This window comes from Argopecten irradians, chromosome 6, assembly GCF_041381155.1.
Source record: "Argopecten irradians isolate NY chromosome 6, Ai_NY, whole genome shotgun sequence".
NCBI classification, from domain to species: Eukaryota; Metazoa; Mollusca; class Bivalvia; order Pectinida; family Pectinidae; genus Argopecten; species Argopecten irradians.
In genome coordinates, this window is record NC_091139.1 from 1,054,517 (window position 1) to 1,068,688 (window position 14,172).

The following is a 14,172-nucleotide window of genomic DNA, read 5'->3' on the forward strand; positions in this document are numbered from 1 at the left end:
TCGGAAATCCTCCTTATTTTGATACGCATGTAGAGCGGAAATATATCGGGCCGTCAAGTTCAATAAATTTAAGGACTGGTAAAATATCGACATGTATCTCCTACCGCTAGTTTACATGCACGGGGGTTGGTAGTTGTTGCCGTTGTTACCTCCTGGCGTGTGTTCTGTGTTCAGTACGGCTTATCCATTTGCCGTCTGGTTTGTAAAGGTTAAATTTATGCTCCCCGTCCAAAAATTACCAGCTGATTGCGTTAAAGCTTTAAGATTAAATAAACAAAACTTGCATTACATTACCTGCAGTGCTTCCAGGAAAAAAAGAAGGGAAGGCGAAAAAAGGAAAAAACCGTTTTGAAACCGTTTATTCTAATATATTTAATTACGTAAAAATTTAATCGGCAAAATGTAATCTTACCTTTACAGAATCTTGTGGTTAAAACGTTTATTTTTATATATTGTAAGATAGATTTTCTTTAGCTATCAAGCAGTAAGTAATACAAGTAATAATCTTTCCGGTCAGATGTTCCCTAATATATTGGACACCGGGCTTTGTCCGAGTAATTAAATACTATGGACATTTAAAATGTGCCCAGGATGCTTCCTTGTCGCGAATAAAAGTGTCCAAAGTCAATAATGGCTAAGGAAGTGTTAAGGTGGGATGTTGGGAAGAGATGTGGTATGCTGATCTTGACTTTGTGTATGTACAATATTTAAGATCTGGAACGTAAGTATTCTGATGCTTATATTATGTAACGAAATATATTAACGAGATTATATGGACTTGCATTGTATTCCAAAAAAAACTGGTCAATTGGCAGAACCAAACACATGACTACTTTGGATGGATAAATCATGATCTTCCTTCTCTAGGAAATGAACTACTATTTTTATTGATTGATGAATAATAAAAACGTCTGCGAAACAGGGTGTGAGCGGATCGATAATGATATAATGCAAACCATTTATCGCGGCGGATTTTCCTTCAGTCAGTTTTTCTGTGAAAATGAATAACTGTGCACGCAACCATACATGTTTACCTTGAGTAATAGAGGTGGGCTTGGAGATGGATGAAACTGATAAAAAATAATAATTTATTTTTTCTATCTTAAAGATGCTCAACACACAGGCCATACAGAGCAGAATATCGATTGTTCATTATTTGAACTACTAATTGGGAAGTTACTCACCGTAGAATTTTATATATGTCTAATTAACACAAAAAAATAACACAAGATTATTTGTTTTGCTTTTAGTGGATGCGCAATTCATATTCCGTACACGTTTTAGAGACCCAATTAATTAGTTTTAATATTGTTGTTTTAAAGTAAAATAGGAAGCTCAAAACTTTTCAATGGTGGTAATGGTGAAAAGAAAGTCATTTCTGTAACTGCTTCGGTCATACGAACGAACAGGACCTAATGCAATAACACAACAGTTCTAGAATGTATAACTATCTATTTTAAATAACCTGAAAACATGACGTCCAGTAAACGTTAAAAGTTTTCGAGACGAGTTGTATAGAACATCTTGTGATTTATCAATAATTTCAGCATAACTTTGATCACATAATTACATATCGTGATATGCCTAGACTGCAATTGTTTTCAGGATGCGCAACTATTCTGACATATTTCACCAATGTTGACTGACGTCAGGTTTACAATATTATAAGACTCCTTTCATTTGTGGATATGAAGGTATAGGGAGATTCTTTACCGAGGGTCAACAAATTCTAAAAACCCAAGGCTTTTGCCGAGTGTTTTACAACATTGTTGTGATCTCGAGTGTAAAGATCCTATCCTCATATCCACATTCAAAATCCATTTTCTCTTTGAAAGAGTGATTTATTAGCTTGTAACTCCATAACCTACGACGTTTTATTATGACAATTTTACTTACTATGATTGTCCGCCAATTTTGAAAAGAGTTATGATGAGAGAAATTTCCCTTACTGGCTAGTCAATGAAAAGCGGTACCAGTTCATATTACAATCATAATACGTGACCACTAATTATAACAATCATATTAAATTGATGATGTCACATAGATACCAAGGGAGAGTGTTTTGATAGAAATACTCGTTTTGTTAAATAAATACAGGTTCGATAAATTTTTATTGTACTGGTAATAATATAATGTGTATATCGATTCTGAGTTTATTACATGCGCGCTACAATTCATATACTGCGAAATATTGTGCTCTTCTAATAAAATCACAGCCATCTCAAGGGATAGTTTAAAAGTTTGTTATCATTATGAAGTTACGTCACCATATCGGCAAACACCTTAAAGTGACAATGCAAGTTTGAAATGATTTAATCGAGACTATCTTTCTTGGAGACGACACTGTCATAATTGAGGATGTCTCAGACAATTATGAAATATGAAATATTTTTCATTTTATTTCTTTATATTTCTAAAATCTCAAACGCATGCTTTTTAACTTGCATTGTTAGCTTTAAGCGTGTATTTATATGATTTCTATGTGCGTGTGGATTATTATTATTTTTTTTTTTTGGTTGGTAAACCATCGGGACATTATAATATATATACATGCAGGTTAAACCTGTATTAGCCTACACTACCTGGGTATTAAGATCACATACTCTCTTAGGATTCCTAATGAGCATACATATCAAAGTATCCATCCCTAGAATAGTTCTTATAGATATGTTATATTCCATCGTTGGTAGTGGGTAAAAATACGTAATAATTATATATATTGACCACCAATACCGATTGGGAAACGTAGAAAAATAAGGGAATAAAGTTTAGGGGCGGTTTGTCAGAATCTAAAATGATTATAGGAAAAATTAGATAACTATAATAAATACTATTTGAAATGAAATGCTCTATCGCTGACGAATGGTTATTTTAATCTCTATCAAAAACTTTTTAGTTTTTTACTTCACATACAAAAAAAATACTTACTTTACACTATTAACACCCTTGAAAAGTTCTAAATTTCTAATTTGATTTCAAGATATAGATATAGCAAATAACTAGTGAAGCCCGAAAAAAATCTGTGTTACTATGTCCTATATGGAATAAACTACTGATTGCGCATACACCAAAAGCAAAATAAATTACTTTACATTAATTTTTGTGTTAGTTAGACAATATATATATACATGATTAACTATCAAATTATTGTTCAAATGATGAACTTCGTTTATGCTCTTTCGGAGGTGGAGCATCTTTAGCTGTTCAAGCTAATGTTTTTGGATCTCTACAGTTTACGAAACTTATTTCCCAGTTATATATTCATAATGAAAAGCCTTTCATTGAAGGTATGTACCATTGAAAGCAAAACGAATAAATATTGGTAATATATTTCATTTTGAATTGTAACGAGCATCTGTTAATTTGCATATAATTTACTTAATCAGGCCCATACATGAAAATATGGCGTCGCCGTTTTATACGGAAATGGCTGATTGAAATGACGGCGTCATGATTTCATAGCAAAAGAGTGCCCCAAAGTGACTTTTTAGATATTTAAAGAAATTATATATAACGTATTTAGTATATTGATTTTATATGGATTAATTTGAATATAAATATTATTATACTTATGGAGTTATAATACAACAATCTTATTGTACTCTGCATTATAAATCGGCTCCGCAGTTTTATTAGAGTGCACTCAGATTTTTGTGTTATATATCTCCATAACATAAAAAAAAGTGTTGTTCAAGTGTATCCTTTATACATGTAACACCATAGGGAATGTTGTGCTGTTGGAGGGTCAGCAAGCCAGAGTTCCGATTACTATAACTGGGGAGCCGACAGAGCAGTTGATAATTGTGTCACTAGAACTCTTGATTCTCATTGCTGCTCACATACAAGTGATACAGGATCAACGACAGCCTGGTGGCGGGTGGATCTTGGCCAGTTGACGACTATTATTAACGCTATCACCATATTCTATAGAGGTGAATATGATTTTTTAGCTCAAATAGTCTTTATGGTTAATTTAGAACAACTAGTTTACTAGTCGTAAGGTTGTCGTAAGGAATAATGTTTACAATGACAAATTTATTTTAACCATATAAGTTTGGGAATAGGTTTTTGTTCAGTTACCGAATGATAATGTAACAGTAGAGATACTAGAAGTGCTAAGAGTGGTTCACACTGGGTACTACTTTCTATTGATATTTGTTAAACAAATAGTGTGAATTAATAGAAGCTTACATGGCTCCGTCAAGCGGACGGGGATTTCTCTCATACTTGACAAGATTTTCTCCCATACTTGACTGGGTTATCGATTTTGACGCATAGCCACGTTCCTATGATGGCAGCATTTGGAAATATGCTTATACAATTGTACCTTCATAATGTTTCGTTAAAGTATGGGAGAACATATAATCATGCATGGGTGTGTCAGGTTGACGGGGATATTTCAATCGTCGTAAAATATTTTGGCCATCAATCCTCGGCTCTTTCCGTTATAAACAGCCAATGCCGACAAATACAGTTTCGGGTTGCGTTTTTTTAACGTTGATAAACATTACAAATATTTTAAATAAAATGTTGTAATTTTGAAAACTTTCTAATTTCAGGTATAAGAACGTTTTTTAGGGCGTCAAAAACCCTTTCTAAAAAAGTAACTTATCATCAAAAAGTATTTCAAAAAAATAATTATTGTTTTATTTTGAAGATCTATATCCGCATCGTTTTGCCGGTTATCAACTTTATGTATCAAACTCTACTACTTCTCCACAAGATGGCGTCCTCTGTTTTGAAGACATGAGCAGAACGAGGGATGAAGTACAGATGGTGGTGACTCACCAGTGCCCGTATGTAGGTCAGTACGTGACCGTGTACAACTATAGAAACAACCCAAAACGTCACGGTTGGTACGATAATTTCGCTGTTCTGGAGTTATGCGAGGTACAGGTTTGGGGTAAGTATTATGTATTTTTAGTAATATACAAAATTAGCATTTTCCCTTAACGGGAAACCCATATCCCTGATTTGACTTTCAAACACATACGTATACATTTGTGTATTAGGTATTGATTGCAAAACCTTCAGCAGGTATACTATAATGATTTTAGTTTGATAAAAATACAAAGCTTTTCCCAAAATATGACAATTAGCGAAACAGAAATAGATACGACTCTTCATTACCTGCAAAAATCGATCAGTGTTTCCTTTTTCTACATAGGATGTACAGTAGGAAGATATGGTGATGGTAACTGTGCCAGTGTGTGTTCCGGGAATTGTCTCGGCGGTAATTGTAATGCTACGACAGGGGACTGTTTCTGTAAGTTATCCATCGACGGTACTAATATATATATATATATATATAGATGTGTCATAGGGTTTTGTTAACACTCAGATAAGTGATATGAACACCAATCGTCTCAATGTAGCATAAAACAGGATCTAAGCAGTGCTATTACAAAAAAACATTTAATTTTAAAACCTTGCATTCAAATCAACGCCTCTGTACTATAGACAAATTGCATATATTCTTATTTCTAGTCTTATCATATATGAGTAAACTCTTGGACAGTCCGATCTATATACCGATTTAACAGCCGGATAACAACATTTAAAGATAAAAATTATGCATGGTCACATTTACTGCATGTTTGTATATGGAAAACGGAAGTTAGTTATGTTTTTGATTGTCTTGAAATCTAAGCATTTTGTTTCCTCGCTCCTTTCAATTATTAATATTCCTAATTATCATTACTGCTGACCATTTTGACTATATCTGGGAACGTAACGAGAAGTTCCATTTTTCACTCGTATTGCTTTTCTCCATAGATTGCTTTCCACAGACGTACGGAAACAAGTGTGATACGAATTGCTCATCAAACTGCTTGGATGAATTGTGTGAAAAATCTTATGGCAATTGTCTCGGTGAGCAAAAACGGCTGTCAACATAAATTTTAAATGTCAGGATTTCGACGACTAGTAACAGAATAGTTGTTGCCAGTAAAGCTGAAATTATCCTCTCATCAATAAGGCTAAATGTCCAAACGAATGATAATAAGAAATACAAAAATAAGTGCAGAATTGTCAATTTTCACTGTGAAGGAGTGAGGGAAATGGTATCACTTTAACAAAAAATTTAATATCCCTTAAATATAAAAACAGTGTATTTCATTATTCCTAGCATTATCTTGTCACTGCCGATTAATGTGAACATGTACCATGGACATATTACGCTTGTTGCAAATAAATATATAATATAATATATATAATATTTGATATAAACATTTTGTTATGTGTAATATGATGGACGGAGAGATATATTGAATCTCATTGAAATTGTCGTACGCACCTGGCGCGTATGACAAAGTATGACAAAGTATATTAGTCTTGTAGCCCGGCTCATTGTCAGTTTACATATTGTGTTCCGAAGTACTGGTTTAATAATTTTGATGTACAGATTGAAAGGATATAGCGTATAGTGTATATAGATAATGGCCATATTGAACGATATTTTCCTCAGTTTACAGTCAACTGAAGGGATATTCCTTATTATTATCATTAGTATTCTTATTAAAAAAACATGCATATCATAGAATACCATTTGCCAATACCAACCGATACTATATTCAATCATTTGCAAATAAATGCAATTATCCAGTAAACATTTTCATGAATTAAAAACATACAATTATTTCTTTTTGAGGAGAGAAGCTCGAAAATTTTCATAATATATACAAAATAATAACGAATTTCCCATTCTTTCCTTAAACACACTGATTCCAATTGCTACTTTTTCAGATTGTGTTCCACAGCAGTACGGAATTAAATGTGAAAGTGAATGTCCCCTGAATTGCCTGGATAGATTATGTGAGAATATAGATGGAATCTGCAGTGGTAAGGAGCGGCAGACTGAAGTGAGCGTGGCTTTAACTGATTAAATGATTCTTAAATCGGTCCGCCAGGTTGATAAACATATTCCAATTCCCGTGAAATATATACCAGAATTTCAATAAGTGCTAGATATCTATATTTTCTGGAGATGACAAGGTTTGGTTATCGCCTCAGTATTAACGAAAAAACATATCAGTTGTTTACATGTGTGACAAAGATAACGAATAATGATGCAAATTATGAATTATTGCAAATAATTACAATTGTGAAAACGCATATCTATGTTTAGTACTATTAGAAACGTGTTGTTGTCATCTTTACACATACTATTTTGAGGTAAGTGATCAGTGTCATGAAAATAACTTTTCCGGGCAAATATTATACTGATTTGTAAATACCATATAAAACTATTTACTTGTGAAAAAAATAATTGTGTATAGCAGATTGTGTTGCTGAGAAGTATGGCGTTCACTGTGAACAGAGCTGTTCTATGAACTGTTTTGATCAACTGTGTGACAAAGACAACGGAACTTGCAAAGGTAAATTACTTGCAAATAAATATAATTTTGAAAACGTACTTAAAGTTTATAATACACATACTGATCAGTACTATTAGAAATGTGATATTATCTTAAAACATGCTATTTTGAGGTAAGCAAACATAGAAGCAAAACCTCCGTGCAATACTATAAGTGGTGTTTTTTTTAGTAAAAAAACATGAATGTTTGAAATACCATATCAGTCGTATCAGATCAGAAAGCAACACCGTGGACAATCTAATTAGATCTTCAATCTATGTCAGTATATTTATAAAAACAAAATGCACCAAGATTTCTCATGTAAGACCGACAGCGGGAATTGCTGCATTTTTTGACAACACGGAAATCAAAATTAAGATACAATTGTACTTTAGGTTGTGAGACGGGATTTTACGGCACAAACTGCTCCGTACCATGTCCTAGCGGCTGTGTGGAATGTAGACAGCAGATTGGTGACTGTACTGGTACGTAAGACTTTAATTCTATTATAAAAAAGACAACAGTTCCATTCTACCAGAAGACACAACACAAACATACCGCAGTCTCCCAAAACACGCTCCTCGCACTTCACACCTGATACACACCGCATACATTGGAAGCTTTCCTTACATGACCCAGGCTGTTAGTAGGACGTTAGTTAATCTAACAAACAAGTTTAATTAAGGATAATTTTATGTGCCTTATAAAACAATTAGTTGCAGTAAATACTGTGTTTGATAACAAACTCAATGTATTATTGAACTTTAAATTGAAGACAAGCACCAGACTGAAGTTGGAAGATAGAATTTAATTTTGAAATTATTAAACTCATATCAATCAAAACACACAAATAGGTTAGGAAGCCAAAAGGGTTATCAAAAAATCATTAAAGCCTTAATGCACTCAGAGAACTGTATATAATATTAATCTATTTGAATATAATTGAATTTAAAATGAATGGCAGAAGTTGTTTTGTTTACACATGCTATTTTGAGGTAAGCAAATATTATCATAAAAAAACAGTTCCGTGCAAACCTCATACCTAACAGTAAATGACATACATAGATTGCATTTACTTGTGTAAAAAGATAATTGTGTATAACAGATTGCGTTGCTCAGAAGTATGGCGTTCAATGCGAACAGACCTGTTCTATGAACTGTAAGGATCAATTGTGTGACAAAGACAACGGAACTTGCACAGGTAAAATACACGCAAATGATTATAATTTTGAAAACGTACTTTACCTGTCTAATACATATAATGATCAGTACTATTAAAAACGTGATGTTGTCTTAAAGCATACTATTTTGAAGTAAGCAAACATGAAAGCAAAACATCCGTGCAAAACAATCAGAGGTGATTTTGAGTGGAAAAAATTAAAATGTTTAAAATACCATATCAGTCGTATCAGATCAGGAACCATCCCCGTAGACAATCTTATTCGATCTTCAATGTATGTCCGTATATCTATAAAAACAAAATGCACCAAGATTTCGCATTAAAATCGCTAGCGGGAATTGTTGTATTCTCTAATAACAGGGAGATTATCATTATGTTTTTTTTTTATTAAAATAAAACCAATGTCATATTTTATTGCAATGATGTACGATAGAAAATTTTCCAAAATGTTATATTATGCCATACATAAGGAGCTACAATGTAGTACGATTTTTTTCAAACTTTATAGCCAATTGTTAAAATCTAAAAAAGAAAACAAAATTAATCTAAACAATAGCACAGCAAAGCACGGTTATAAAGAATTTGTGGGGACCAACAAAATCACTTCATAATAAGCATAGTCGTTATATATAAAACAGAATCATACACATCTCACAAAAACCTTGACGAAGAATGAAAAAGTATTATATCATAACCATGAATTCGTTGTAAGCGTGTTCTTTATTTACGTGTTTTACAATAAGATATAATAGTATTTATGTCATAATACTTTAGGTTGTGAGAAGGGATTTTACGGTACAGTCTGCTCCGTACCATGTCCTAGCGGATGTAGGGAATGTGGACAGCAGACTGGATATTGTAATGGTACGTAATCCTTTACTTATTCTATAAAAAGGGCATCAATTCAACTATACAAGAAGACACAACACGAACATACCACAGTCTCCCAAAACACATACCTCGCACTTCATACCCGCTAGACACCGCATACATGGGATGCCTTCCTTACATGACCCCTGGTTATTAAAAGGCGTTTGCTTAATCAAACACACAAAAACAAACATGCTTTATTAAGGATCTTTTTTCTGTGCCTTTCAAAACAATTAGTTATATTAATACTGTATTTGATAAATGAACAAATTTTGACTAATTAACTTTGAATAGAAGAAAAAACAAAAAAGCAAAGTTGGAACATAAAATGTATTTTTGTGACAATGTTAAATTTATATAAATAAATCTGCACGAATCAGTTAGGAAGCCAAATAGGGTCTCCAAATTGCAATGAAGCTTAAATGGACTGAGGAGTACTAAACATGTGTGTAGGTTATTATATTTAAATATATTATAATTTCGATTGAATGGCAGAGGTTGGCTAAGGCTTGAACATGAAATTTAAAAACTGCTAATATTAAAAAGGAATCTGGAACAGATAATTCTAAAAATTAAAATCTAATGTGTACGATTAAAATTACAAATTATATACCAGTTTTTTTTTTTCCGGCAAAAGGGAATCAGAATACAATTGCAAATGACTTGTGTATAAGTTACACGCTAAAAAGAAATTTAAAACATCCACACTGGAGATTTCCCCGGCTGTCGACAGCGGCCGGTGAAAGTAACCCGGAAAATAATGTCTTTATATGATAAATTGAACTAATTGAGAGACAAATAGTTCTTAATATTTGTATTTGGAGCTAAAATAAGAAGTATTAAGTTTGGTTATGTATAAGCATGTTTATTAATGGTTTACGTTTGAGTGAATAATTTTATTTTTGGTCGATAAAGAGTGTGCACCAGTTTATATGGAAATGAATTGTAACATGACATGCGGTCAATGGGGGAGATGTGAAATGGAATCCGGAGTATGTTTGACCGCTTGTTTTCCAGGTATATCAAGGGACTTACTGCAATTCACGTAACTAGTTTACCTTTTTTAATTTTCTTACTCTATTTCATCACACATAATAATCAGTGCATCATTTATAACATCGTCTATTATGGTAGTGTATCTTTAGGTGTTTTCAGCTATCGACAATTTTCAAATTATCTCAATTACTGTATTGGACGTTGTAAATTCAAATTATATCGACGCAACATGCAGCTGACATAGATTACAATGTAATTGCTTCGATATAAAATAAGGATATATCGCATGGTCATCTTAAGCAGGAACAATGGAATTTGAAATCACTTAACATTCGGTCATGACAGTAAGATATGTACAGTCAAGTTAGCGTAATACTAAATATGTTATTTGATGTTTTCATAATTTCTTTGTTTATACAATTTTTTTTATATATTATTTTACATTTATCAGAAAAGGAAGATAAAACAGACCCAATTAGATGTAACGCCGATAATAGGTGCAGTAGTGGGTGTGATTTGTGTCGTCGTCATCGTTTTTATCATCGTCATAGTTATCATAAGGTATTCTCATGTAATTTACTTCTATAACAACAGAATGTTGCGTACGTAGTTTAATTTCTTTAAGAAGTTGAAGTATTTTTATAAAATGCATATCTCCCGCAGAACTACACATCATTATATGTGAATATATTACATATTTAACCCCTAAGATTTCAAGTAATTCGTACGTAACTTGTGAATTTTTTTCATTGGTAAGTCGATGGCTGTAAATAAAACGCACATCGCGCAGAAAGACGGATTGGATTACGTATTTGACGTTTTTTCAATTTAATGCATATACATCAAATATTGTATCGTGGATATTGAATTATTGAATAATACATTTATTTCTCTCTAGGCGTCGACAAAAGGCTGACAATCAAGAATATTTCAGTGACATTGGGCGTCCTAATGTGCATTCGAAGAACATATACTCGGAGCCAGAGGGAACTGATAGCACGCAAGCTAGACCAGAGGAAGAAGGGATACGCAACAGGAATACATCTGGTGGTGCCTATTATAAAGTTATAAACCAAATTTTGCTCGCGCAATGATTTACTTTCACAAATTACACGATCAAGATGAATTCGTGAAAGTTCATCTCGCGAAATATTGATCTATATTACCATTCAGTATTTAAATCAAGGAATCATTCACCTTGTTAAATTATTATTGAATAAAAATCGTGAAATCTAGTAAGAGCATTGTACATAGGGATGATACTGCTGTCTTGATTTTTTTTATCTTTTAAAAAATGTAATTTCTTAGTAAGAGAAACAGCCCGTGTGTTTTTTTTTGTGTTTTGCTGAAGGGCAAATATAACGCAATCAACCTTAAAGTACATTTTTATGATAAATATAAATTAACATACCACTATTGTTTTATTTTCAAATAAAAAAAATATTTACATTTAGTTTTTATAATAAGCAGTGAATTTATAAATGAAATATATGTTCCTCTATTATGGTAAAATGTCCTACAAACATCTTGAGAAAATTAAGTATATTGACTACATAAACGCAAGCATTTCAATGTTTTAACTATAAAAAATGTAACTTCACATTTTTTTCTGCTACATTTTACCTAGTTTTTTTTTTTTAGAAAGCAATGATTTTATACTAATCGAATCTGCTAAACAGTACAGACATTAAAATATATGTGTGTTTGGTATCTTTATTTATGGGACGGATATTGGTTTTCATGTACAAGGCTACAGCGTGCCAAAGATAGGAAACGGACACTAGATACTTATTTTACCGTTGTGTTCTCATGATATGGTTTTAAGAAACTCTTAAATAATCGTAATACATGGATTTCGAGATGCTTAACGACGTGGGTAAAGTATAATTTACTCGATTAGTCCCATTTCTATAGGTGATTATGACGTGACGAAATTCACGTCAACAGATGGCGTCATAATCACCAAAAGGTTGGGGCTAATCGACGATGAAAAGTACTTTACACACGTCGTTTTGGGATCTCGAAGCCTCCGTATTCAGAATTATGACATATTATCAGGAGAGGACGAACTACCTGAAGCGGCCGCCAGTGTGTACGTAAATACTGGTCAGGTCAGGGAAAGGTCTGGATCTGGTGAATGTGTGTGTATGTTAACTCGAGTCAAGTTGGAATTCCAGTCTCCAGTCTCAAATATGTTGTGGACAAGAAGATGCAAAATAAGGCAAAGTCTTTCCGTGATGAATACAAAGTAATCATATATATATTTAAAACTATTTCAGGGATAAGTATACATATTACATAAGCGAAAATAGCTAAGGAGTGTATTACCGTGATGTCAGTTTTAATGGCAATATTCTGTAAACTAAAACACAAAAACTAAAATTAAAGTAGAAGAAAGAAAATGAAAAAGAAAACAAAACTATGTAAAATTAATGTTCGAATATCTTTATTTTTTTTATTATGAATTATTTTTAACATTAAATATTCTATTTTTTTGTCATTTTTCCAGTCGATACCCAGTGGATCGTTACATTATCATAACATTGGAATGTTAGAACAAAACAAATGGAAGAATAGGTTTAAGACAACCTTTCCATGTAAGTTTGTCTGTATTTTTTAATAAAATGTTATTTTTTTTAAGTAAAAAATGTATATATCAGAGTAATGATAATAAAAATGTATATATCAGAGTAATGATAATAAAAATGTATATAGCAGAGTAATGATAATTGTTTCAATTTACGCAGTTTGCATGAACGTTGTCTAATTTCTTCAGATGACCATTCACGTGTTGTCCTGGAGACTGTTGGAAACGATCCTCACTCGGACTACATCAACGCTAACTTCATTGATGTAAGTACAAACAAATACAATAAATATAATTCATTCCAATGAGTATTTTAAACTTTCTTAAGCAGTAAATTTATTTTAGTGCTTTACGGGTTATCTTTGAAGCGCTTATTCATGCACAGCGCTAATTTGTTAAAGATGGTATTTCATTCTCTCAGTATTGAATCACCGAATGGCGCTAACTTAAATCCGTGCTAAAACCTCATATTTACATTGTTCACATCTGCGCTACAGTTGTTTGTGCTAAAGTGTACATTGATTATTGCAGTTGATTACGTTAGTAACGGGTCTTCCTAAAATTAACCGTATTACTTGGATCACGAATTTTATTTAATATTGATGTATACATTATATCAATTATTCATTATTCTATTCACGACGATATGCTTGTGATATCTTACAGAGTGTTACAAGACCTGCAGTATACATCGCAACTCAAGGTGAAATATGCATACCCGAATTATAAAGGCAACAAACGACAAAATGATCACCGTTCATACCAAGTCTGATAACCACCAAATTCCTATTTTAATAAGAAAAATTTCTTATATATCTTTTTCTTATTATAAATAAATGCTATTATTTAGTGCAAGTGATTCACATGATAGTTGATATATCATACTCATGTATTACATGTCTGATAGAAATTAAACTTCTCCATTGGGCAGGACCAAGGCCAGGCACTGTTAACGACTTCTGGAGAATGGTTTGGCAACAACGGACAGGAAAGATTGTCATGTTAACTAACCTGATAGAGGGAGGGAAGGTATAATACTGTATTGTTTGTAATATTCTTTATTTAATTTCGCAAAACTCGTGGATATATTAAAAATCGCAAAATTTATCAAATTCTTTTTTCTATATCAGTCCGCCATATGAATGACCCTTTTAAATACTCTAAAAATGATTCGCCACAATAAC

The 14,172-nt window shown here is 32.5% G+C and overlaps 2 protein-coding genes across 2 annotated transcripts in view; both read left to right on the forward strand.

Moving 5' to 3' along the window:
- Positions 1-630: 630 nt before the first annotated feature.
- LOC138326146 (multiple epidermal growth factor-like domains protein 10) lies at positions 631-11,495 on the forward strand. Its single transcript, XM_069272274.1, has 11 exons — positions 631-650; positions 3,724-3,932; positions 4,658-4,903; positions 5,168-5,266; positions 5,776-5,871; positions 6,745-6,840; positions 8,461-8,556; positions 9,310-9,399; positions 10,321-10,397; positions 10,853-10,962; positions 11,300-11,495. Exons 1-11 carry the CDS (start codon positions 631-633, stop codon positions 11,493-11,495), a joined length of 1,335 nt encoding a protein of 444 aa, XP_069128375.1.
- Positions 11,496-12,474: 979 nt separating this feature from the next.
- The window catches only part of LOC138324667 (receptor-type tyrosine-protein phosphatase mu-like), a 36,763-nt gene continuing 35,065 nt past the window's right edge, over positions 12,475-14,172 (forward strand). Inside the window, exons 1-5 of the mRNA XM_069269704.1 lie at positions 12,475-12,649; positions 12,911-12,998; positions 13,178-13,254; positions 13,655-13,691; positions 13,920-14,017. Of these exons, the coding sequence (XP_069125805.1) occupies positions 12,539-12,649; positions 12,911-12,998; positions 13,178-13,254; positions 13,655-13,691; positions 13,920-14,017 (411 nt within the window). The 5' untranslated portion in view covers positions 12,475-12,538. The remainder of the gene's footprint in view (positions 12,650-12,910; positions 12,999-13,177; positions 13,255-13,654; positions 13,692-13,919; positions 14,018-14,172) is intronic.